The sequence below is a fragment of the Euleptes europaea genome, chromosome 19 (genome assembly GCF_029931775.1).
Source record: "Euleptes europaea isolate rEulEur1 chromosome 19, rEulEur1.hap1, whole genome shotgun sequence".
NCBI classification, from domain to species: Eukaryota; Metazoa; Chordata; class Lepidosauria; order Squamata; family Sphaerodactylidae; genus Euleptes; species Euleptes europaea.
Window position 1 is genome coordinate 26,643,955 of NC_079330.1, and position 24,372 is coordinate 26,668,326.

A 24,372-nucleotide genomic window follows, 5' to 3' on the forward strand; every position below is an offset into this window, starting at 1 on the left:
TTGGGAGGATACCAGAGACCATTATGTGAGGCAGGGAAGGCATCTGCCCCTGAAGCTCACCTTCTCAGTGAAGGCAGTGATGACCATGGCGTGGGTCATCATGGAATCCCCGAAGATCAGCCGCTCATCCTTGTTCATGTTCTTGACAGACACCCCGAACACCAGTTTGTGATTAAATCTACAAACAGTCCACACATAAAAGGACATTTGACATGTGGGGACCCAGCCTTCACTAGTCATCTTTTGCCAAAAAAGAACGGCATCAAATAAACAGTAACCAGATATTGAGCAGAAGTAAACACCGGAGTGGTAATGGGGATCTGTGGATCCCAGGGCTCCAAGCTCTGCAAAACCAGGCTAGCTGGAACACAGCCCAGAGGGCAGCCGGCTGGCTCATGGCCCAACATGCTTCCTTGCCAACACTTACATGTTCATGTCGTTGATGCCCAGTTTGCTGTTGAAGTGCTTCCCGACGTCGCAGCCGAACCAGACTGCCTGAAAAGAGAAGGAGCAGCGGACTGTCAGGCCCCTCTGGGAAATCCAAAGGGAAGGGACAACCCCATGTGCCCACAGTCCACCAAAGCAATGGGCCAAACCTCTCCATCCCGAATGGAAGAGGCGGCCATTTTTTTCAGGAGCTCGATCGGCTGGTTGTTGTAAAGAGTCTTCCTTCCCCCAACCATGTTACTCAGATACTCCACTGTGTACAGTCTGTTGTAGGGGTTTTGGGGCCGGGGGTCATTGACGAGACAAACCTGCCAGGATAAAAAAAAGAAAAAAATGGATATACAATAGTAGTTTGACAATACTAGTATTTTACAATATATGTATTTCAAGTTGTTTTGTTATATTGACAACGTTGGATTAGATCAAGCATAATATCAATGCTAGAATACCAAATATAGATAATGCAATTTAATAATACAATATATAAAACATAAATAGACTCCATAAGGCATTTCAATGTAAGGCTTATGACATATATCACAATAGATAACGTAATCTGTGTATTTGACAACTTTGAGTACCGTGTGTACTCAATCCCTCTCCTCCCTCTTAGGAAGTTTATTTAAATTCTTTATTTTATATGAGTTAAGAACTATAATAATAGGTAGGATGATCACAGACCCCTCATGAGTAAGGATACGGTCTTGTGTTAGTGATGTATTAAGTATGTGTGTTGTATGCTTTGTTATATGTAGTTCTGAAAATAAAAATAATTTTAAAAAAAGAAAAAGGGTAAGCCACATTATTGGGTCATCACAAAAAGACAGAGGTTGGTTCAGGAAGCTGTAGAAGAAGAAGAGTTGGCTTTTATATGCCGACTTTCTCTACCACTTAAGGAAGAATCAAACCGGCTTACAATCACCTTTCCGTCCCCTCCCCACAACAGACACCCTGTGAGGTAGGTGGGGCTGAGAGAGCTCAAAGAGAGGTGTGACTAGCCCAAGGTCACCCAGCTGGCTTCATATGGAGGAGTGAGGAAACAAATCCAGTTCACCAGATTAGCCACCGCCTCTCATGTGGAGGAGTGGGGAATCAAATCCGGTTCTCCACATCAAAGTCCACTGCTCTTAACCACTGCTCTTAACCACTACACCACGCTGGCTCTCCTAGCTGTGCTGACTCCCTACCCAATGCACTCGGCTAGAACTGTGCAACCACTCTGCTAGATGGAACCAAAGGCCCCTCCAGTCCAGTTCCAGTGGTAGCTTGCTAGAGGCCTCTGGGAATGCAAGGCACAGATGGGGACAGCCCCTTTTTTTGTCCCCCCCACCTCAACCGCTATTCCTCTGAACATGGAGGTTCAGATTAGCTAACATGGCTCATGGAGCGGTCGAAAGAGACACCTTGCATCAGTTTGTCCAGCCTTGTCATAGAGCCGTCTAAGGTTAGTTTCCATCACAACATCTTGTGGCAATGCACGCCACAATTTCATCGTTTGGGGTTCACCCTCCTGACATTGCTCATAACTAGCACCTCCAGTTAAGTTTTTCAAGATCTGCTCAGGGCAGATCTATATAGTACGCTGCTCCTTAGAATGACGTTCCCATCTTCCATCTGCGCCCCCCCATCCTGAAACTTGTGAGATCCCACGATGTGATATCATCACGGTGCATGATTCCTTCTTAGCGGCCCCCAATGACCCAGAGGGAAACTATCGACATAATGAAGTCGCAACACACGACGAGCAACATTATGTGTTATAAAAAAGGTAAAGGTCCCCTGGGAAAGCACCGGGTCATTCCTGACCCATGGGGTGACATCACATCCCGACGTTTACTAGGCAGACTTTGTTTATGGGGTGGTTTGCCAGTGCCTTCCCCAGTCATCTTCCCTTTACCTCCAGCAAGCTGGGTACTCATTTTACCGACCTCAGAAGGGTGGAAGGCTGAGTCAACCTTGAGCCGGCTACCTGAAACCAATTTCCGTTGGGATCGAACTCAGGTCGTGAGCAGACCTTGGACTGCAGTACTGCAGCTTACCACTCTGCGCCACGGGGCTCCATTTTTGGCGGCAGTCTCATGTTGCTCCAAATACTGAGTTCCACCCCTCAGAGCATACCCTGGGCCACTCACAGCCTACCAGATAAATGCCCTGTTCTTGCAATTCTGTATCAAGAAATGCTTTTTCCCATGTGGATTTAGGGAATGTCAGCTAGACAGGATTGTTGTGTGCCATTTAGAAGGAAGCAAGGGTTTTAGTTGTACTGCACCAGATTGGGGGGGGGGGTGTCACATGTACCCAACAAAGGAAATAGAGGGTAACAAAGGCTGCCACAGTTTCATTTGAAGCCACTGGCTGGAGGACGAAAGGTTAAAGTGGACCACATCAATTCCTTCTAAAAGCATCAGTGAAAGGTTTCAACAATCGTTCCAAGGGGCTACGTTCAGGAATTGACTGCGTTACCCAACTTTGCTTTCCATATCGAAGACCGGCTTGACATGCTCCTGGTAGAACTGTAATGGTGAGATTGGCCCAATCTTGTGATAGACCTTCTCCTTATCATAGAACTCCCAGCAGAACGTCTCCGGTGGGCTCCCCAGGCAGATGGAAACTATTCGAAACACCTGGCAGGGAAGAGCAAGACAAGGGAAGTGTGAACGCCATTGCCTCTTGGAGCCAGCCAAGGGAACTCACAACTCTGGCAGATCAGCAAATGTCTTTATGACCAAACACCAGGTCGCTTATGAGAGGGCTTCAAAATGCTATGCTCCCAATTTCCTAACTGGGTCACTGGATCAGATGCATGCCATGGGCTGATGTGCTCCCACCCTTCCTCCTTCCCTGGATCATTTTCACCGTGCTGCAGTGTTGTGTCTGCATGGGAATAAAATTTTGCAATTGAACAAGTGATAGAGCTACTATTATCTTCTAATAAAAGCCGTCATGTCTCCACTTGATCTATATTTTGGAGCAAAGGAAAAATTAAAATATGTCTAGCCTCGGTAAAATAGTTGCATTCGAAAATCATGTGATACAGTGTATCTACACTACCTGTACCGCAATCACATACTCTATCAGAGCAGGGTATCTTAAGACAACCCCCCCACTCATCTCAGTCTCCCATCTGCAAAACTAACAATGATTTACTTTACAGGGCTGCTTTAAGGACAACCAGTTAGTCTTGAAACCCACTGATGAGCCAAAAAGTAAATTATTTCAGAGTTTAAAATAGTGCGTGTGAGATTACTTTGGACCCTTGAAAAGCTCCACTGTAACATATGAACCATAGAATCATAGAGTTGGAAGGGGCCATACAGGCCATCTAGTCCAACCCCCTGCTCAATGCAGGATCAGCCTAGAGCATCCCTGACAAGTGTTTGTTCAGCCTCTGCTTAAAGACAGCCAGTGAGGGGGAGCTCACCACCTCCCTAGGAAGCCGATTCCACTGTCAAACAACTCTTACTGTAAAAAACTTTTTCCTAATGTACAGCTGGTACCTCTCCGCCTGCAATTTAAACCCATTATTGCAAGTTCTATCCAATAAATCCAAGTGTGCCTGTACACAGAATCCCCAATGGAAAAAACAGGTGAACCAATTTTACAATCAGGTTAACAGAGCAAGGACAAAATCTACAGTTAGATGGAATGCTTTTGTATCTTCTTGTTAGGGGTGCAGATGGTAGCACATAAAATCTAGCCAGCGTAAACACACAGCAATATCTTGGAACAATTAAAGTATGCAGGTGATGTGCATCCTGATGGGAGATCATGAGCTAAATCAAATGGATAATTTTATAACAGTGTTTCTTCTGTTTTACTCTGCTTCTGAACAGCCTGTGGGCCTTAATAATGACTGATATATATGAAGCAATGCATATTCTCTGGCTGATTTCCTGTTATAAAAAGAGTGTTTTACTGTTTCGTGTTACAATCATCCCCCAGGTGAATATAACTTCGCTTCCCCCTAAATAACCTGTCTCCAAGTAGGGTCCAAATGAGATCCCAATTTCAGAGATCAGCAAAGGTCCAAAGGCTGCTTCTTCAGTGTTCAGTGTTCAATATTCAATGTTCAATCATACAAAAAAAAAAGTTCAATCATACAAAAAATAGGGGGGAGGAATTTTAAGATTCTCTGCTGCAACTTAACAACAGCCAGACAAGATATGTTTTCTGGACTTTCTCATCATAGGGTTTTCAGAAAAGAGAAATAAGTGGGTTCCTGAACTGTCCCTGGAAGCTAAAATGATTAAACTGAGGCTATCGTACTTTGGTCACATTATGAGAAGACCTCATTGGAAAATACAATAATACTAAGAAAAGTTGAAGGGAGAAGGAAAAGAGGAAGATCCAACATGAGATGGACTGACTATGGAAAAGAAGCCATGGCCCTCAGTTTGCAAGACCCAAGCAAGGCTGTTAACGATAACTACTCTCTCCAGGATCAGAGGAGCATGCCTATTATATCAGGTGCTGTGGAACACAGGCAGGATGTTGCTGCAGTCATCTTGTCTGTGGGCTCCCTAGAGGCACCTGGTTGGCCGCTGTGTGAACAGACTGCTGGACTTGACGGGCCTTGGTCTGATCCAGCATGGCCTTTCTTATGTTCTTAACATTTACCTTGTCTCTTTTTGGAACAAAGATTTGGCCCAGGATCCTTAGTATGGGCAACTGATGAATGGATTCTAACAAGAATCCGTCTGCAGAACCAAGCAAGATGACCAGAGAGAGACAAGCTCCTGAGGAACTGCCTGTTGCATGTGATCTAAAACCCAATGGCGCCCCAGGCCCTGGCAATGGGGGATCAGGGGATGAATGAAATACTGCTAACAGGCCACACACATCCCTGGAGGACCCCAGAGAAGACACTGCCATGAACCAAAGGGGAAGGGAAGGTGCCCTCCACCACACTTCCCCCTCTCCAAGACTTCCTCTGCCAAAGTTGCCTCAAGGAAGCAAATATGAGCTCGCTTGTTTTGGACAGCTGTGCTGACAGCCCCGAGTCTGGCTCTGTTAAGGACCGATCTGCCACTCGGCTCAAAAATGTAAAGAGGGAAGATAGCAAAAGGAAGACTCCCTTGATCCAAAGGTGGGATTCAAGCACAGAATGCACCGGGCCTGTAATATACGCCATGTTGTATTGAGGGGTAGACCACATATCCCAAAGGCTTCACTGCAACAGGAAAATCTCCCAGGTAGGGGGCAGGCCCTCCAATGGAGAGAATAAAGTCTGATATGGTCAATGACCTGGATCCTTAACTTTTGCAGGGGAGCTCCTGTATGGCTTTGGGCAAGCCACTGACCTCCTTTTCCGCATCATCTCCAAGTCTTCTACCCATGCTAAGAGCGTTCCCTAACATGAAAGTGAACAGGGGAGCTTCCGCTTGCCTGGAAATCACCTGCGGAGCCTTGGACCGTAACTACAGAGGACACCATTTGCACTGTTCTTTGCTGCCCTCTAGTGCAGAAAGCCTGACCAATGCTCAATGCTGTCTTTCAGCATTAAGGGGGGGAAATACAGCCCATGGCTCTTTCCAAGACTTTGCAATGGCCCTAAGAGCATCCCACTACAAAAACAAAAGACGATGTACAAAAAATGCCGTTTCCAGCAATTCACTTTCCAGTAACTGCAGAGCTGCATTTCAAATATCTTTGTAACAGACCTCGGCAAAGAGCAATCAAGAGATTTATCTCATGTTCACAGCAGCATTTATTAATCTGTGCTCAGCAAACTTGTCAACAGGGCAGGAGTTCAAAGGACTGCAGAAGTAAAGAAGAAGTAGAAGTAAAAGAAGAACTAGAAGTAGAAGAAGAGTTGGTTTTTAGACCCCAATTTTCTCTACCTTTAAGGAGTCTCAAACTGGCTTACAATCGCCTTTCCTCCCCCCACACACACCATACACCCTGTAAGGTAGGTGGTGCTGAGAGAGTTCTGAGAGAACTGTGACTAGCTTCATGGTCCAATAGGCTTCATGTGTAGGAGTGGGGAAACCAACCCAGTTCACCAGATGTGGAGGAGTGGAGAATCAAACCTGGTTCTCCAGATCAGAGTCCACCGCTCCAAACCACTGTTCTTAACCACTATACCACGCTGACTCTCTGGAGAGGGCAGTAGCCAAACAACTCCAGAGGTTCTGGGATGAGACTGATAGTCTCCGTGTGTATCTAAAGCTGGTTCCAGACCTGGCCACTGCACGGAAACTGCCGTGGTCATCCCGCTATGCAACTGATGGGGCAGCGCGTCACTGCTAGTCTTGCTGGACTCTCTCTGCAGCCTTCAATGCCACAGTGTCCTACTGGTCTACCTAGTGAGAACAGGCATGGGAGGTACCGCACTGGGTTGGTTTTGCTCCTTTCTTGAAGGGGAGAAAATGAGGCTGTGAGACTACTGCTTGTGGCAACGAGCCTGTGGGGATGCTTCAGCATTCTAATTTGTCCCCCCTCACACCTTTTAACATCTACACAAAGCTTTTGGGAAGCCCCTGGAGACATTGGGTGCTTTCACACATCCTGAATAATGCACTTTCAATGCACTTTAACAACAGTTTGCAAATGGATTTTGCCATTTCACACAGTAAAATCCAGATGCAAAGTGCATTGAAAGTGTATTATTCAGGATGTGTGAAAGCACCCATACACTGCCCCCTTCCAGCTAAATCAAAGGGAAGGGGATGACATGCCAAACCCAATCTCTGGAGACTGCAAAGGTCTCGATGACGGAAAATAAACCGAACCCTAAAATTAAGTAATTTTTTAAAACAAACCATTGTTGATTCAACTTACTCTTTTAGGCTTCTGGGGTGCTTGAGGTTTTTTTTTAAGATGGCTAACAATTGGATTTTGTGATTATGCAGTAAATTGTACTTTTTCCTGTAAGCCAACCTGAGGACCTGAGGCAGAAAGGCGGCTTCAGAACACTCTAAACAAACACTGCCCTTTACAAGCAGGTCCTGTCTAGCCTGCTCTTCCTCCCAAAGCCAGCTCACCTCCTCTATCATGGTGTCCACGGCAACTGCAAGCTCGCCTTTGTTGCAGCCGGTCTCGACCATGTTTCTTAGTCGGATGCAGTATTCCCGCATCTGTATGAAAAGCAAAAAAAGGCCATTCAGAAAAAGCACGTCCTGAACCAAGTAAACACCAGTCTGTTGCATGCAACCATGATGGCAAAGTTTAGGCTGCATGATATGTTAGTGAAGCAAATACAATGCAGCACAGGCCATACGTTTTCATTTGCATGGAGCCACTGGCAAGGAGTACCAAGTAGAGCTGTGCACCCTTTTCCCGGTATTTTTCAGGTTTGGGTTTAATAAACCCAGAATTTTTTAAAAAATTCGAATATAAGGGATTTGGCTTTTTAGAATAACCGAAAATTTTTGGGTTTAGTAAACCTGAACCCAGAAAATATGGTGTGCAGAGCTGAACATTGGGCTCCGAGGAGCCCAGCGTTCAGTTCTGCGCCGCCTGCCCCCCCCCCCGAAGTCCACGTGGACTTAAGGCGGCCCAGCGTTCAGATCACCATGGCCTGCCACCTCCAAAGTCCATGCAAATTGGAGGAGGAGGAGGAGGAGAACAGTTGGCTTTTATATGCCGACTTTCTCTACCACTCAAGAATCAAACTGGATTTCAATCACCTTCCCTTCCCCTCCCCACAACTGACACCCTGTGAGGAAGGTGGGGCTGAGAGAGCTGTGACTAGCCCAAGGTCACCCAGCTGGCTTCTTGTGTAGGAGTGGGGAAACAAATCCAGTTCACCAAATTAGCATCTGACGTTCATGTGGAGGACTGGGGAATCAAACCCAGTTGTCCAGATTAGAGTCCACCGCTCCAAACCATTGCTCTTAACCACTACACCACGCTGGCTCTCCATTACTAGGGATGCCAGCCTCAAAGTGGGACCTGGGGATCTCCTGGAATTACAACTAATCTCCAGACTACAGAGATTAATTTCCCTGGAGAAAATGGCTGCCTTGTAGGGTGGACTGTATGGCATTATACCCCACTGAGGTTCCTTTCCTCCCCAGGCTCCATCTCCAAATCTCGAGGAGTTTCCCAACTTGGCTCTGGCAAGCCTACCTCGCCATCCACCACCGGTGGTCAGGGTGGACCTGGCAACCCTAGTAATTATCTGGCTCATCTCTGCACTGAATGTTTTAGAGAAACCAACACACACACCCTCCCACCATGCCTCCCAATTACCTTATGGTTCAGAATGTCATTCATCCTTCTGGAGGCCTCTGTGGTATGTGATTCAGGGAAAAGCTTCTTGGGAATAACACCATATTTTTCTAATAAGAAAATTTTAGTCAGTAACCAGAATCTCTATCCAAAGGAAGGAGGGCTCTACCTTCTGCACATGTGCAGAGCTGCTGCACAAGAGGGCATAAATTGTGTATGACGCAAGTTAAGCACCAAGATCCTTGGAATAATGACATAGATTCTAGACAACTTTTCTAGGTGGAAAAGCTTGAGCAGAGCTGCTGACAGATGGGGCAGACCATATACCAAGCCACAGCAGATGGACAAGAGCTCTGACTTGGTAAAGTGCAGCTTCATAAGCTTCCTCATAAATTTAAAGATAGAACCAGTGCAAAAAAATCATGGAGGCAGAGAAAGAGTCCTTTCCAGCTGGGATTCCTCCCAGCCCCCACCCCAGATCAATAAAAAGGCCCCAACGTGGCCTATAGTCCCTTAAGGCAGTAGGGCTGCCCCCGCTGAACAATGTCCTTCATCAGACAGAATATGCTTAGGCTGCCTCAAGGCAATTCTGAATCAGCTAGAGCAATTTTCTAAAGGGCCCCTTTGACCAGAACAAAAAGCAGCTTGGTTTGTGCAATCCCTGGGTTAGCTGGGGAGTTACCAAAGCCAGGATCCCTGCAGCAATCCACAACAAGAGAACGTCAGGAAGGGCAGCAGGGTGCACATGAGAAGGCAGCCAAGTGGCTGACAAAAGCTCTCCATCGTTGTTCCCAACAGGTGTGCTCAAGCGTACAGGAAATGCCATCCTGAGACAAGATGCACATTCTGCTCTCCGTGATCCTAGCTAAAAGCCACTTAATAAACCCACTTCCCATTCATTTAACCCAGTCCTTTGGTTTTAAACCACTTATGACAGTGGCTATTATCACAATTTCCAGTGGCAATGAGTTTAGCATACCTGCTGCAATTCTTTTTTTTAAAATGAAATGGCAGAATTTAGCATTCTTTGTTGCAGAATTCTGCCTTACAAACAAACAAAAAAGCACGGAGCACAGGTACCTTGCCCCAAAACATACTTAGTGAAGGGACTGTACAAATGAAATAGTTTTTCACACGACGCATCCAAGGCTATGGGCAGTCTGTGCTTTTTTTAAAAAAGACAACATTTGGAGACAAGGTAACCGAACTTACTGCCAGTCAGTTTCACTGGAGGACCCACAAGCGTTTGTATTCTGTAAGAGGGTAACTTGGCCTCTGCACTCTCACTGGTGTGCTGCTAGAATCCTCCCTCTGCCAAGTTCTTCCTCATTTTTGCCAAAGCCACTTCAACTGCTTGGTGGTGGAAAGTGCTGTTAATCACAGCTGACTTATGGCAACCCCGTAGTGTTTTCAAGCCAAGAGAGGTTTTGAGATGGTTTGCCATTGCCTGCCTCTGCATGGGCAGAGAGGATTCGGAGAGAACTGTGACTGGCCCAAGGTCACCCAGCAGGCTTCATGTGGAGGAGTAGGGAATCAACCCCGGTTCTCCAGATAAGAGTCCGCCGCTCTTAACCATGACACCACTCTGGCTCTCCAGCATGCTCAAACTGCTTAAGCCTCCTTACACTTCCTGGAGCCATCTTTACTTACCAATAAGGTTCACGAGCATGTCCCACTGCCCACCATCGTTGGAAGGGTTGGAGAGCAGGAACTGCACCAGCCGGCCTTCCACCGGCTCCTTCTGCTGAGCCGTTTCCACGTACGCATGCAAGAAGTAGCAGCAACGTTCAATCTGGGAAGGAAGCGGAGGAGAACGAAATTAGAAACCCACTCGGTCAAATGGCCCCAGGTGAAAAAGAAGAGTTGGCTTTTATATGCCGACTTTCTCTGCCACTTAAGGCAGAATCAAACTGGCTTACAATCACCTTCCCTTCCCCTCCCCACAACGGACACCCTGTGAGATAGGTGGGGCTGAGAGAGCTCTTAAGAGAACTGTGACTAGCCCAAGGTCACCCAGCTGGCTTTATGTGGAGGAGTGGGGAATCAAACCTGGTTCTCCAGATTAGAGTCCACCGCTCTTAACCACTACACCACACTGGCTCTCTACTTCTTTTGCCACGATCAAATGTTTCTCTGTAGCCGGGCACCCCCTCTGTAGGGGGCAGCTTCCCTTTCTTATTTCACAATAGGGCATTTGTTAGCAAGGACAGGAGAGGTGCCATCTGTTCTAAGCTGGAGAGCAAAACGTCTCTCCCTGGCCTCCTGCCGCTAGCCCAAGCACAGCAGTACAGTGACCACACCGCCCAGGATGGTCCAAGACTCCACCACTCACTGCTGGAGCCAGGAACACCCCCCATCCTGCATTACCTGGCTTCACTTCTGTATTGAATTTATTTTGTTAACAAACTATAACTGAAGGTCAAATTTGATGTGGCGGGATAAAAATGCAAGACCAGATCTCTACAACGATTCATTCCCATAGACAGAAACCTCACCTAAATCGGTTCTAATAATTCATGACAATCATTTTTAAGTTGATTTCAGTGTTTTGACAGTAACAGCGACAGGGACCCCAAGGCTACATTGTCAGTGGCAAGATTTGTTTCAGTCCTTATATCCCTCCAACACTAGATATATGCTGCTCAAGATCAATTGATCAAGGAGCTTCTAAGGGATAAAAGGAAAAGGAAAGTAACAGCTACCTGGTTTGTTTTCATAATTAGCATAAATATCCAACCTTTGGATGACTAAAGTATCTGGTTTGTTGTCATAAAGGAAGGGAATGCTACAAAGATTCTTGATCAATATGCGACCCGCCGTCAAACGCTGCTTGGCTCCCCCCCAAACTTCCAATCCCCCTTGGCTAAACAACTAGTATCTGGATGCTCCACCCTCAAGGGGCAGCCAGCGCTGTTGTATTGTCCCAACCTCTCCAGCTTGCTCTCTGAGCAACTGTGGCACCCCGTCCCCTGGCTACTGCCGTGTCTCTTGCCCTGCGGTACCCCAGTCTTGGTTACCATACTAGCAGCACTGCTGGATTAGACCAAAGGTTTACATAATCCTGTTGTGCAGGGTCAAGGACTCCTCTGTCCCTGATTGGTAAGTGTTCTGAGTGGCAAAGGAGGTTTCTGAGTCATTACCACCCCATCAGCTGAGCGGCGGTTGAAAAGGGAGAGCCAGGAGCTGGGAGAGAGTCCTAGTTCTCACCAGAACAAGATTCTCCCGAGAAGCCTTGAGAGAGCACATGAGACTTGCTGCCCTCTCTTTTGAGAGCCAGCGTGGTTAAGAGTGGTGGTTCGGAGTGGTGGACTCTAACCTGGAGAACCGGGTTCGATTCCCCACTCCTCCGCATGAGCAGCGGATGCTAATCTGGTGAACCGGGTTTGTCTCCCCACTCCTACACACGAAGCCAGCTGGGTGACCTTGGGCTAGTCACCGTTCTCTCTGAACTCTCTCAGTCCCACCTACCTCACAGGGTGTCTGCTGTGGGGAAGGGAAGGCGATTGTAAGCCGGTTTGAATCTTCCTTAAGTGGTAGAGAAAGTCGGCATATAAAAACCAACTCTTCTTCTTCTTGAAAAGGGCAGGGACGCTGGCCAGTGAAGAGCACCCTGATCACCCTGATCACAGTGCAGGTGGTGGCAGCCCCCTCCCATTTTGATTTGAGGCCATGGAGCTAAGTTACAGCCAGAAAGACGAGGTCAAAGGTTAGGCGGAGCATGGATAATCCCACCACTGGTCTTTCTTTTTGCCCTCTCAATTCACATGCTTCACAATTTTATAATCCCCTCCTGTATGGCTGGACACACAATGGTGGGAAGGATCAAGCCACTGATGCTCCCCGCAAACAGTTCAGAACAGACAACTGTCCTCCCATAGCTAACTTGTCAGCTGATTGGGAACTGACCCAGGAGCTCCCTGGTCCAAAATCTTTGCATCACGCTGGCTCTTACCTTAGCAAAAAGGGAGGCCCTTTGGAGGATTCATGGAGGCTCAAGGCACAAGCCTGAATTTGCACCATGGGTTTACCTACACAACAGCCTCAAGCAGTAAAACAAAAGGGCTTTCCAACCCTGCAGACCTTGTCCCAGAAGAAGAGGTAAAATGAAAGGGCTTTCCAACCCTGCAGACCTTGTCCCAGAAGAAGAGGTACGACTGGCTGAACTCAAACTCCTCAACGTTGAACTTTTTCATGAACGGGAGACGCATCACGTTCAGACAAGAGAAGATCCAACAGCGCCCTATGGGTCAGAGCAGCAGGCAGAGGTTACCAGCCGTTGAAACGCAAGGGCGTTGGCACCATCGACAGAGAAAGAGAAAAGAGAGTGAGTACACTGTCCTACACAATGCACCTCTTGCCCCAGTGGTGATCTCCCCATTCTCCTCCCATCTTTGCAAACAAACCCACATAATAACGGGCGCCCTTGAATATTTTTACTAGCCCATCTGCTCACATACGCTTATTTGTGATACATCAACAGTCTGGAAAAAAGGGGGAAAACCTCAGCTCTCTTCCAATTTACAAAGGTATTTATAGCTTGATCATCTGGAGGCAACTGCTGATCGCCGATGGTAACCACACAAGAGTGTATTGATCTACCTGAGCCTTAGACTTCTAGACAACTGAAATCACTTGAGGTATGATATGCTGACCTCAGCAATTCTTGAGGGTAGATATAGAGGTTTACCATCTAAACAATCTGTATGCTTATGTGGAGATGAGAATATCAAGACCCTGGAGCATATCTTTTTTTTTAACTGTAAGATCTATGGTCATATTAGGGAAACTCTGATTATCCCCATAATTTCCCGCCATCCCGGCAAAACTAGAAAGTCTCTTCTCTTGGTTATGCTAGCAGATAAGAATCAAGAGATCATTTTCAAAGTCGCCAGATTTGGATGGATAGCCTGCAAGACTAGGAAAACTTGGGTAAGCCACATATAGGCTTTTTAGCGATAGTTTTTATAAAGATAATGTATAATTCTGTGAATTTATCATTTCAAAATGTTTCTTTTCTCAAAAGTTATTTGCTATACTGGAAGTCTGAATTATTACATTGATTTTTATTGGTCTTGGACTGTATTAAATAAATTCATTTATTTATAACTGAAATAACTGAGTATTATTAAACACGGGCTCAAAACCTTCACATTTTTACTCCTGAAAAACAAAGCAAGAGACGTGATATTGGATTTTGTCAGCTGCTGCTAAGCAGAAATCTCTCTCCCAGTAGGACAGGAACTTAACTTTGTTTTTAACACATGTGCACACAACAGGGTCTTGGGTGATGTATTTTGCGTGAAGCAAGCCCTGCTCATCTATGGGCAGGATGAAGCAGTGTACACAAACAATAGCCAAATAAACAAATAGATAAATAATCAGAGAGAGAGTGAGACTATTCACGGTGGTCACAGTACATAGTGACACTTCCAGCCTAAAACTGGACTGGCTTTCCACTCTCACTTCCAGCACAAAGTTTCCAGGAGCGGTCACCAGAGAGATGCCAAGGCAGAGCCACTCATCACTCAAAGAATGACAGCCAACCGCGTTTCCAGTTTTTAGCAGAAACTCCGGCTGTGTGTGTCACCCTAGACTAGCCGTGCCAAAAACCTGTGAGTGGAGTCACAAGAGAGCACTCTCATAATCCCTGGCCAAAACCCCTTTGAGTTGTGCAACACCTGAACAACTACCAGCATTCTCTGAAGCAGAAGGTTTTTGTGGGCCGCAACCCCCTTCGTGCCTCTGATGGCTTCTAGCCCCTCAAAATTGCTGCATCAATACAAGCTGGTAAGTAGAAGCCCCGCGGTGCAGAGTGGTAAGCTGCAGTCCAACCTCCGATCACAACCTGAGTTCGATCCCAACGGAAGTTGGTTTCAGGTAGTTGGCTCAAGGTTGACTCAGCCTTCCAACCTTCCATGGTCGGTAAAATGAATACCCAGCTTGCTGGGGGTAAAGTGTCAATGACTGGGGAAGGCAATGTCAAACCACCCCGTAAACATAGTCTGCCTAGTAAACGTTGGGATGTGGCGTCACCCCATAGGTCAGTAATAACCCAGTGCTTGCACAGGGGGCTACCTTTACCATTGTTTTTACCCAAGTACCGGTAGAAGTCTTCAAGACACCACAAGAGTCGGTGGGTTTTTTTTCCTGTAACGGACTTCTGTGGCTACCCTACTGAAATCCTGCAAAAGACGCCAGTTTACGTTTCACCCCACAAGGATTTCTATTGGACTCGCAAACTGAAATGGAGTTGTTAAACATGTGAAAGATTTTCCTGGTAGCTCAGTTTCACCCAGACACTTTTTCCTTCAAAATAGCCTGTTCATACTTCCTGAGGCAGGAAACTGTATAGGCAAGGACGACTCCCTGGTGATGGCTGATGGGAACATGTTCTACCTTGTGAGAGCCGTGACTAACCCTAATCCTGGCAGCCTCTTTGCATTGTCACAGCTAAGGAGAGATTCGTTTCCAGAGAGGTGTTCCCAGCCTGTCCCTCCAGGGAAATTTGCATTACCTGAATTCTTCTGATTGGTGATGGGTTTGCCTTCGGTAGGTACTGTGTGCTGAAACACCTGGAGTGTGTCTTGCACCACACCACGATCCAGGCACACCTCCAGTGGGTCTGTGCAGGTTGCGACATTTTGGGCCAGCAAGTAGCGAGGCTCAGCTCTCAGGACTTGGGCAAAAGCTGCAGCTTTTTTCAAGCTTAACCCTGCAAAGATGGCACAATGGTTAAAAGGGATTCCCCCACAGCTCCACCCTGGAGCGTACATAAGAACATAAGAAAAGCCATGCTGGATCAGGACAAGGTCCATCAAGTCCAGCAGTCTGTTCACACAGTGGCCAACCGGGTGCCTCTAGGAAGCCAACACACAAGACGACTGCAGCAGCATTGTCCTGCCTGTGTTCCACAGCACCTAATATAATGGGCATGCTCCTCTGATCCTGGAGAGAATAGGTATGCATCGTGACTAGTATCCATTTTGACTAGTAGCCATGGATAGCCCCACTCCTCCATGAACATGTCCACTCCCCTCTTAAAGCCTTCCAAGTTGTCAGCCATCACCACATCCTGCGGCACAATTTAACTATGTGTTAACTATGACTCCGTGTTCTGGTATTATGAGCGAGGGAGAAAAGCTTCTCCCTGTCCACTCTCTCCATAGCATGCATAATTTTATAGACTCTATTTGCCAGGGGCATATGGAGCAACAGTGTGAGGAAGGATGCTCAAGACTCACCAGAAAGCCAGCGTGCCTAATCCCAGATGCCTAAAGATTGCCTGCAGTGGCTCAGAGCCCTCCTCCACGTATGCTAAGAGACATGCTGAATATTTATGTGGAGCCTGAAATCTGACATGCAAGCAAATTCTAGGGCTATGCAATCCCACAGCAATTATCCCCTAACCCCCTACAGTATTTCTCCGCTTAAACTTTCAATCTAGCACATTTTTTATTATGCCCTTTTCTAAAGGCTCATGTACGGCACACACAGTTCTCCCCTTTCCCTATTTGATCCTCGCAGGATGAGAGACAGTGACTGGCCCAGGGTCACCCAATATGTTCCACAGCTGAATGGAGGTTTGAGCCTGGGTCTCCTAGGTCCTAGTCTGATAGTCTAACCAGTACACCACCCTGGCCCAAAAACTTTCTTCCCATCTCCCAAAGAAAGCACAGAGGCTAGATGGAAACTCTGGGTTTTTACATTGTGGGGGGAAAACAGTGGTGGAGGATATGAACAGGTCAGAGCTCCGGTCCTTAACAGGGCAGCAGAACAATTTTATGTAAAATAACTTCCAATACTATGTAAATTCTCCAGCCTTCTGCAATATGACTACCAACTCATTTCCCGCTCCTTTCTGATGGCGTAACCTGCACCCTGCCCCGTTCCAAACACCCATCAGCTAAAATTGCCCTACCCAAACACACAGCTAAGCCCAGGCCACTTAGGCTTTGTGGGTTTATTTAGAATCAGATCTTTAAATAAAAATATCCAAGAGTATTTATTGACCCTGCCTTTTTAAAATTTGATTTCAGCGTATTTCTTGCTGCCTTTCTTCCAGGAACACACTCAGGATAGGCGGCCAACCATTAATCCAACAGTAAGGAAAGCTGGTCTGGTACAGTGCACAGAGATTTGGGCCAGCCACCCACTATGGTCCTGGGGTGGGAGGAGAGCGTTTGGCCCATCACACTCTCCTAACCCAACCGACTCCAGAAAGTTAGAAACATAGAGCTGGAAGGGACCTCAAGGGTCATCTAGTCCAACCCCCTGCACAATGCAGGAAATTCACAACTACTTCAAAACACACACCCCCCACTCCCACAGTGACCCCTGCTCTATACTCAGAGGAAGGAAAAACTTCCTGGATCCAGTGTGAGAGCCAGCATGGTGTAGTGGTTAAGAGTGGTGGTTTGGAGTGGTGGACTCGAACTGGGTTTGATTCCCCACTCCTCCACATGGGCAGCGGAGACTAATCTGGTGAACTGGATTTGTTTCCCCACTCCTACACATGAAGCCTACACATGAACACACACTCTCAGCCCCACCTACCTCACAGGGAGTCTGTTGTGGGGAAGGGAAGGTGATTGTAAGCAGGTTTGATTCTTCCTTAAGTGGTAGAGAAAGTCGGCATATAAAAACCAACTCTTCTTCTTCATCATCCCTGACCAATCTGGCCTGAAGGAAAATTCTTTCCTGACCCCAAAGTGGCGATCGGCATTACTCTGGGCATGTAAGAAAGGGCCACGAGGGCTGAGCACAGACTCATCCCTTCCTGCCATCCCTCTCATGATCTACCTAAGTTCACAGAAGTCGTTACAAGGATGATATGGAGAAGGGAAGAGGCTATGAATAGAAGAAAGCAAGAGGGATACAAGCATTCTATATCAACTCTCCCAGTGTTTACAGATGAAAATAATGACACAACTCCTCGCTGGGGCAATGCCCAAGGGCCACCCCTTCCACCTCTTAGACATTGCTAAAGGTGCTTCATGGCTCAGTTGTTTTCATCTATACGGCAATAATCCCGCGTTTCACTGATTTAGAAACAAAAAGGTGGTGGCAGTTTAGATAGGCCACCTGCCAAAGGCAGCTTCCCAACAGGGAGGCTGTAGTGAGCCCCAGATCCCTCGCTGCTTATCCCCTTTGCGGTTTCTGCCTGTTTGTCTGCCCTGTTCAAGCAAGGAAAGAAGCAGAGGTCACAACTTACTTCATCCTTGTGGTGGCTGCGGGGTTTGGGATGCAGGGGGCAGTCAGGGGGCAAGGAGATGGGCCTGCAGGGAGAAGAGTGGCATCTTGCTGCCCCCCAACTCAGAGCTGGCACTACACGGCTCTTGTGGTTAAAGATACATTAGGAAAAACTTGATCATCTTCCAGTATAGTGTTAACCTCAGCAGCCGCAAGGTGCAAGCACAGTGATCTCAAGCCTTGATGTGCTAGCACTGACCCAGAACTTGCACATGGGCTACAGATGAAATAAGATGCAGGCCCTTAATGAACAATTTAAGTTTGCCATGGATTCAGGGAGGAATCTGAACCAACGACGTTAGCAACCCACTTCAGGAGACTCCAAGAAGAAAGGGCTGAATTAGAGTTCATCATTAAAAAGTAAAGGTCCCCCGTGCAAGCACCGGGTCATTCCTGACCCATGGGGTGATATCACATCCCGACGTTTCCAAGGCAGACTTTGTTTGCGGGGTGGTTTGCCAGTGCCTTCCCCAGTCATCTTCCCTTTACCCCCAGCAAGCTGGGTACTCATTTTACCGACCTCAGAAGGATGGAAGGCTGAGTCAACCTTGAGCCGGCTACCTGAAACCGACTTACGTCGGGATCAAACTCAGGTCGTGAGCAGAGCTTCTGACTGCAGTACTGCAGCTTAACACTCTGCGCCACGGGGCTCCTAGTTCATCATTAGATCTGATGATATTAATCAAGATTTAACCAGAGATGACATCTGTCTTAGATCCGAGAGATGCCCAGGCTAGCTTTATCATGTCAGATCTTGGAAGCTAAGCAGGCTCGGCCCTGGTTCGAATTCGGATGGGAGGCCACCAACGAAATCCAAGGTCGCTACGCGGAGGCAGGCAATGGCAAACCACCTCTGGACGTCTCGTGCCTCGAAAACCCCACTAGGGGCCACCGTAAGTCAGCTGCAACCTGATGGAACTGTACACCACCAGAGGCGTTAAATGGCTTAACGTAACCACGTAGACTCTTTTGTGAACAATCTTTGGGCATACCATGCACTTGTGTATAGGGACTTACAAACAACATGACCTCTTACCTGTGTGTGTGTGTGTGTGTGTGTGTGTGTATGTGAAGGGCCCTCAAGTCGCAGCAGACTTATGGCGACCCCTTTTTGGGGTTTTCATGGCAAGAGACTTAACAGAGGTGGTTTGCCAGTGCCTTCCTCTGCACAGCAACCCTGGTTTTCCTTGGTGGTCTCCCATCCAAATACTAACCAGGGCCCACCCTGCTTAGCTTCTGAGATCTGACGAAATCAGGCTAGCCTGGGCCATCCAGGTCGGGGCAAATCTTAGGATCTCCAAATATTAGGATCATTGTATCATAGAGTTGGAAGGGACCACCGGGGTCATCTAGTCCAACCCCCTGCACAATGCAGGAATAAGTTGTGTGCGTGTGTGTGTGAAGTGCCGTCAAGTCGCAGCCGACTTATGGCGACCCCTTTTGGGGTTTTCATGGCAAGAGACTAACAGAGGTGGTTTGCCAGTGCCTTCCTCTGCACAGCAACCCTGGTCTTCCTTGGTGGTCTCCCATCCAAATGCTAACCAGGGCCGACCCTGCTTAGCTTCTGAGATCTGACGAGATCAGGCTAGCCTGGGCCATCATCTCTTCTTCCCCCACCAATATTTAAAACAATAAAACACGCTATATAGGAAGGAAGGCTCCAGCCCTGCAATGAACAGGGTTGCCAGGGCCACCTGTACAGTTCACCTTTCCCCCTACCACGTCTGTGCGTGCGCGCGTGTACGCTCACTGAGAATTCATTTCATGTATCTGATGGAATGAAATGTGGTGTTGGAGGAGAGTGTTGCGGATTCCGCGGACTGCCAAAAAAACAAATCAGTGGGTTATAGATCAAATCAAGACTGAACTGAACCTAGAAGCTAAAATGACTAAACTGAGGCTGTCGTATTTTGGTCACGTCATGAGACGACAAGAGTCACTGGAAAAGACCGTCATGTTAGGAGAAGTAGAGGGCAGCAGGAAAAGAGGAAGACCCAACGAGAGATGGATTGACTCAATAAAGGAAGCCACAGCCTTCAATTTGCAGGATCTGAGCAAGGCTGTCAAAGATAGGACATTTTGGAGGACTTTCATTCATAGGGTCGCCATGAGTCGGAAGCGACTTGACAGCACTTAACACACACACATCTGATGGAGCCGAGACTTCAACAGGTCTCTGCGTTTTTACGGCGCCGTAAGACACCGTTTTTGTTTCTAGTTGTGATCAAGCATCCCCCAAAGGCAAAAATGGAGGCGGCCAGTTATCAGGCACCAGGAAATAGGGACAAGCTGGAGCACGGTCTGTCAACCCCACCTCTGAAATCCTATTCACAGGATACACCAAAGGCACTGGGAAGTAGTGCATCAGGTGAGAGTTTCGGACAGCACCAGATTCAGCGCTTCTTTCGGACCCCAGTCGCTTTCCCTCAGTCTGGCCTGCCTCACAGGGCCGTCGTGAAGATAAAACGGAGTCGGGAGGATGGCCGCCCTGCGCTCCCCAGAAAAGGGCGAGGTTTTATTCTTAAGCCGAGGGACAATTTGGTTTTATGTAGCACAAAACCCACATTTCACGAACTAAAGAACAAAGTTGCCTATTGATGGGTCACCGAAAGACTGGCGCTCCCCAGCCGGGCAGCGGGAAGGCACTCTGCCCACGCTCAGGGGCACTCTCCTCCCTGGGCCCCGCGGCCAACGAGGGGGGGGGGTCGCTCGTTCCTGAGGTGGGTCCTGGGGCCTCTTCCCCCCACCTTCTCCGCTCAGTAGCGCCCCCCACCACAGCCCGTCCCCATGGCAACCGCACGGGCCGGCACCCCTGTGGGCCGCACCCTCCGCCGTCGCCATGGCAACATTCCCCCCCGGTACCTGGGAGGCTCATCGCCGAAAGCGTCGGGTCCCTCAGCACTCAACGGGAGCGGCCGAAAGAGCCGGGCAAGCCGGGGGGCGGGCGGAAGCGGCTCTTAAATAGCCTCGGAAGCAGGAAGCGGCGCCCGTGACGGGCAGCGGCGAGGGACAAAACGGAACCCCTTTCGCTGCGGAGGCGCTTCTTAAAGGAGCCGCGGCCCTCTTCGACGCGAGGGTTCGTCAGCGCGAGCCGGTGGAGAAGCCTGGTTCTTGCCTCCCCTTTTTTTTGTATTAAAGTGCCCTGGTTGTCTTATAGAGTCCAATGGAGACAACTAGGAGGAGGTTAAAATAAGCAACAGTTCTTTATTGAGCTACACCACTTGTTCCCAACCGGGGTCCGTGGACCCCCAGGGGTCCGCGAGAACTAAATTAAGGTCCGCGAAACAAAGTTCTAAACCACTGGTTCCCAACCAGGGGTCCATGGACCCCCAGGGGTCCACGAGAACTAAATTAAGGTCCGCGAAACAAAGTTATAAACCCATAATAAATTAATATTTTCAATTAAAAGTTCTCTATTATAAAATATATATATTCAAATATAATTCTAAGTTTAATGTTTAACTGTTATGATTAAAGTTTATTTTCAAATTCCCTGAATTTTTATTTTGAACCTTGGGGTCCCTGCACCGAACAAAAAAGTCCTAGTGGTCCCTGGTCAAAAAAAGGTTGGGAACCACTGTTCTAAACCCATAATAAATTAATATTTTCAATTAAAAGTTCTCTATTATAAAAAAATATCTATTCAAATATTATTCTAAGTTTAATGTTTAACTAACAGTTATGATTAAAGTTTATTTTCAAATTCTCTGAATTTTTATTTTGGACCTTGGGGTCCCTGCACCGAACAAAAAAGTCCTAGTGGTCCCTGGTCAAAAACAGGTTGGGAACCACTGTCTTATAGAGTCCAATGGAGACAACTAGGAGGAGGTTAAAATAAGCAACAGTTCTTTATTGAGCTAAACACAGACCCTGGGGGTGAAATAGCCCACAAATAAGATGCAGAGTTACTCACCCGAGAAACAAAGGAAAGTCAGTATCATTTATTCATTCGCATGGGGCAGGCCCAAGGCTGCTGGCAAGCAGGTCGACACACAAAAGCACCGATGCACACCCAAGTGTCTACTTCACTCTTATTAGCATAACCTATAAACATTGGCCAAAGGCGTCACTTAGTGAGTGCCTGATCTTGTGAGCTCGGTAACCAGAAACCACATTCCTAAGGATGAAGGTAATTCAGAGCTCTCTATTGGTGAAAGTGATGGGAATTAAAGGCCATACCAAGCACAGAGAGCATGATTTGTTGGTTCATGGCTCCCGGACGCCAACTTCCCAAAGCTTCCATGTGTGTGCGTATGAATACATAGTGTTCTAAACCAGCCCTTATATCTGGGCATTACAGTATGTCCCCTCCCTTCCTCCAGAGAACTCAGGGTGGCGTACATCAGCCCTCCCCTAACACAACAACCCTTCGAGGTTAGGCTGAGAGAGGGCGCCCAGGTCAACGGATGGGTTTCATGGCCCAATGGGGATTTGAACCGGGGTCTCCCAGAGCTCTGGCTTCTACACGGCACTGGCTCTCTGCCCCCGCCCCGACAAAGTGGCAAACCCAGATGCGGAGTAGGGAGATGGGGGAGATGGGGGAGTGGAAAGGTGCCCAAGGCAAGGGCTGGAGCCTCCTGAGCCGCTGAACAGGCAGGACTGGCCCTGGAAAAGCAATCCAGAGTGCCCCAAAATACATCAGAGGCTGTTCTGGGTGGCTGTCAGACAGCAGGTTAAACTTTGCATGGTTCGGAGAGAGTGGACAAGGAGAAGCTTTTCTCCCTCTCTCATAATACAAGACACATGGGGTCATCTGCTGGAGCTGGAGGGTGAGAGATTCAAAACAAGTAGAAGGAAGTCTTTCTTCACTCAACGCATTGTTAAATTGTGGAACTCCCTGCCCCAGGATGTGGTGATGGCTGCCAACTTAGAAGGCCTGAAGAGGGGAGTGGACATGTTCATGGAGGAGAGGGGTATTCATGGCTACTAGTTAAAATGGATGCCCTGACCTGGGTGGCCCAGGCTAGCCTGATCTCGTCAGATCTCAGAAGCTAAGCAGGGTCAGCCCTGGTTAGTATTTGGATGGGAGACCACCAAGGAATACCAGGGTTGCTGTGCAGAGGAAGGCACTGGCAAACCACCTCTGTTGGTCTCTTGCCATGAGAACCCCAAAAGGGGTCGCCATAAGTCGGCTGCAACTTGAAGGCACTTTACACACACACACACAGTTAAAATGGATACTGGTCATGATGCATACCTATTCTCTACAGGATCAGAGGAGCATGCCCATTATATTGGGTGCGGTGGAACACAGGCAGGATGGTGCTGCTGCAGCCGTCTTGTTTGTGGGCTTCCTAGAGGCACCTGGTTGGCCACAGTGTGAACAGACTGCTGGACTTGATGGGCCTTGGTCTGATCCAGCATGGCTTTTCTTATGTTCTTATATTCAGGTTCCTTGCCTTCTTAGATGCCCACGGTCTAGAGATCCGGGGAAAGTTTGCACGTGCCAGACGACAAAGGAAGCACAAGAAGGGAAAGAAGGCAAGAGAGGATGAAGAGCAGAGACATTTCTTAAAGGAGGACCAGAGAGGCAAAATATATTTTTTGAGGGGGGCATGTCTGAGAGACGGGGAGAACTACACAAGTGAATGGAGGACCAGTCAGAAGATGTCTTTTTTTTATTAAATACAATTATAGAAACACCTGGAGAAAATGGCCACTTTGGATAGTGAACTCTATAGCATTATACCCCATTGAAGTCCCTCCCCTCACCAAACCCCACCCTCCTCAGGTTCCATCCCTCCAAAACTCCAGGTATTTCCCACATGTTCCTATCATCCTCTCTCCAGTGCTATCAATTTTCAGTCCTGTTCATGTTTCTCCAGAGGAAAGAAAGTGATTGATAAGAACAGCAAGGCAGAGACATTTATACCTTAACACAAAACACAGGGGAAAAGCTCACCAAGAAAAATATGCAGAAATTACAAGGAATCGTGTAGCTTCTTTTTCATGGACTAGGAGTACACTTCCGGAGATAAATGTCAGACTAACCCAGCCACCTTTCTGGAATTATTAGGCAGAAACTAGAACATGGGATGCTTTGCAAGGAACATGGCACCATTTCTTAGTACAACACGCCAAGAATCACCAGAAGCCTCCTTGTAAAAGTTTGTCCTCCATGTGTAAATAAACAGTTCTTTCAGCACTTTCTCTCCCGTCTGGCAAGAGAAGCCTGATCAGGAAGATGGGCTCAATTTCAATTAAAGGCGAATGTAATTAAGGCTCATGTCCGTTCCTTAGTACGCAAGCCTGTCATCTTTTGTTAATTTGTAATTAGATGGAAATACATGTAGGCTCACTTCCTTCTGAACAGGTAGAAAGAAATTCCAGCCAGGCTCCAATCTGCTACTATGTAATCAGTTTTTGTTTTTTGTTTTTAAAGCTGACCCATGGAGTGACATCACATCACAATGTTTACTAGGTACACTGTGTTTACAGGGTGGTTTGCCATTGCCTTCCCCATTTGTTGTGCTAGCTGGTGACATAAGCCACTTTGAATCACCA

General features: G+C 47.5%; 1 protein-coding gene across 2 annotated transcripts in view; it reads right to left on the reverse strand.

Annotated features, from left to right (window-relative positions):
• The window catches only part of BLMH (bleomycin hydrolase), a 32,236-nt gene extending 11,474 nt beyond the window's left edge, over positions 1-20,762 (reverse strand). The window contains exons 1-10 of one of the 2 annotated variants that reach the window (XM_056865180.1): positions 20,731-20,762; positions 15,134-15,331; positions 12,750-12,859; positions 10,270-10,411; positions 8,641-8,729; positions 7,431-7,523; positions 2,916-3,071; positions 597-755; positions 428-495; positions 61-178 (exon numbers count right to left, since the gene is read on the reverse strand). In XM_056865180.1, coding sequence (XP_056721158.1) covers positions 61-178; positions 428-495; positions 597-755; positions 2,916-3,071; positions 7,431-7,523; positions 8,641-8,729; positions 10,270-10,411; positions 12,750-12,859; positions 15,134-15,331; positions 20,731-20,743 — 1,146 coding nt within the window. In that variant the 5' untranslated portion in view covers positions 20,744-20,762. Of the gene's footprint in view, positions 1-60; positions 179-427; positions 496-596; positions 756-2,915; positions 3,072-7,430; positions 7,524-8,640; positions 8,730-10,269; positions 10,412-12,699; positions 12,715-12,749; positions 12,860-15,133; positions 15,332-20,730 lie in introns of those variants that run through there. The other variant, XM_056865181.1, reaches the window with a different exon arrangement.
• Between the last annotated feature and the right edge of the window lie 3,610 nt (positions 20,763-24,372).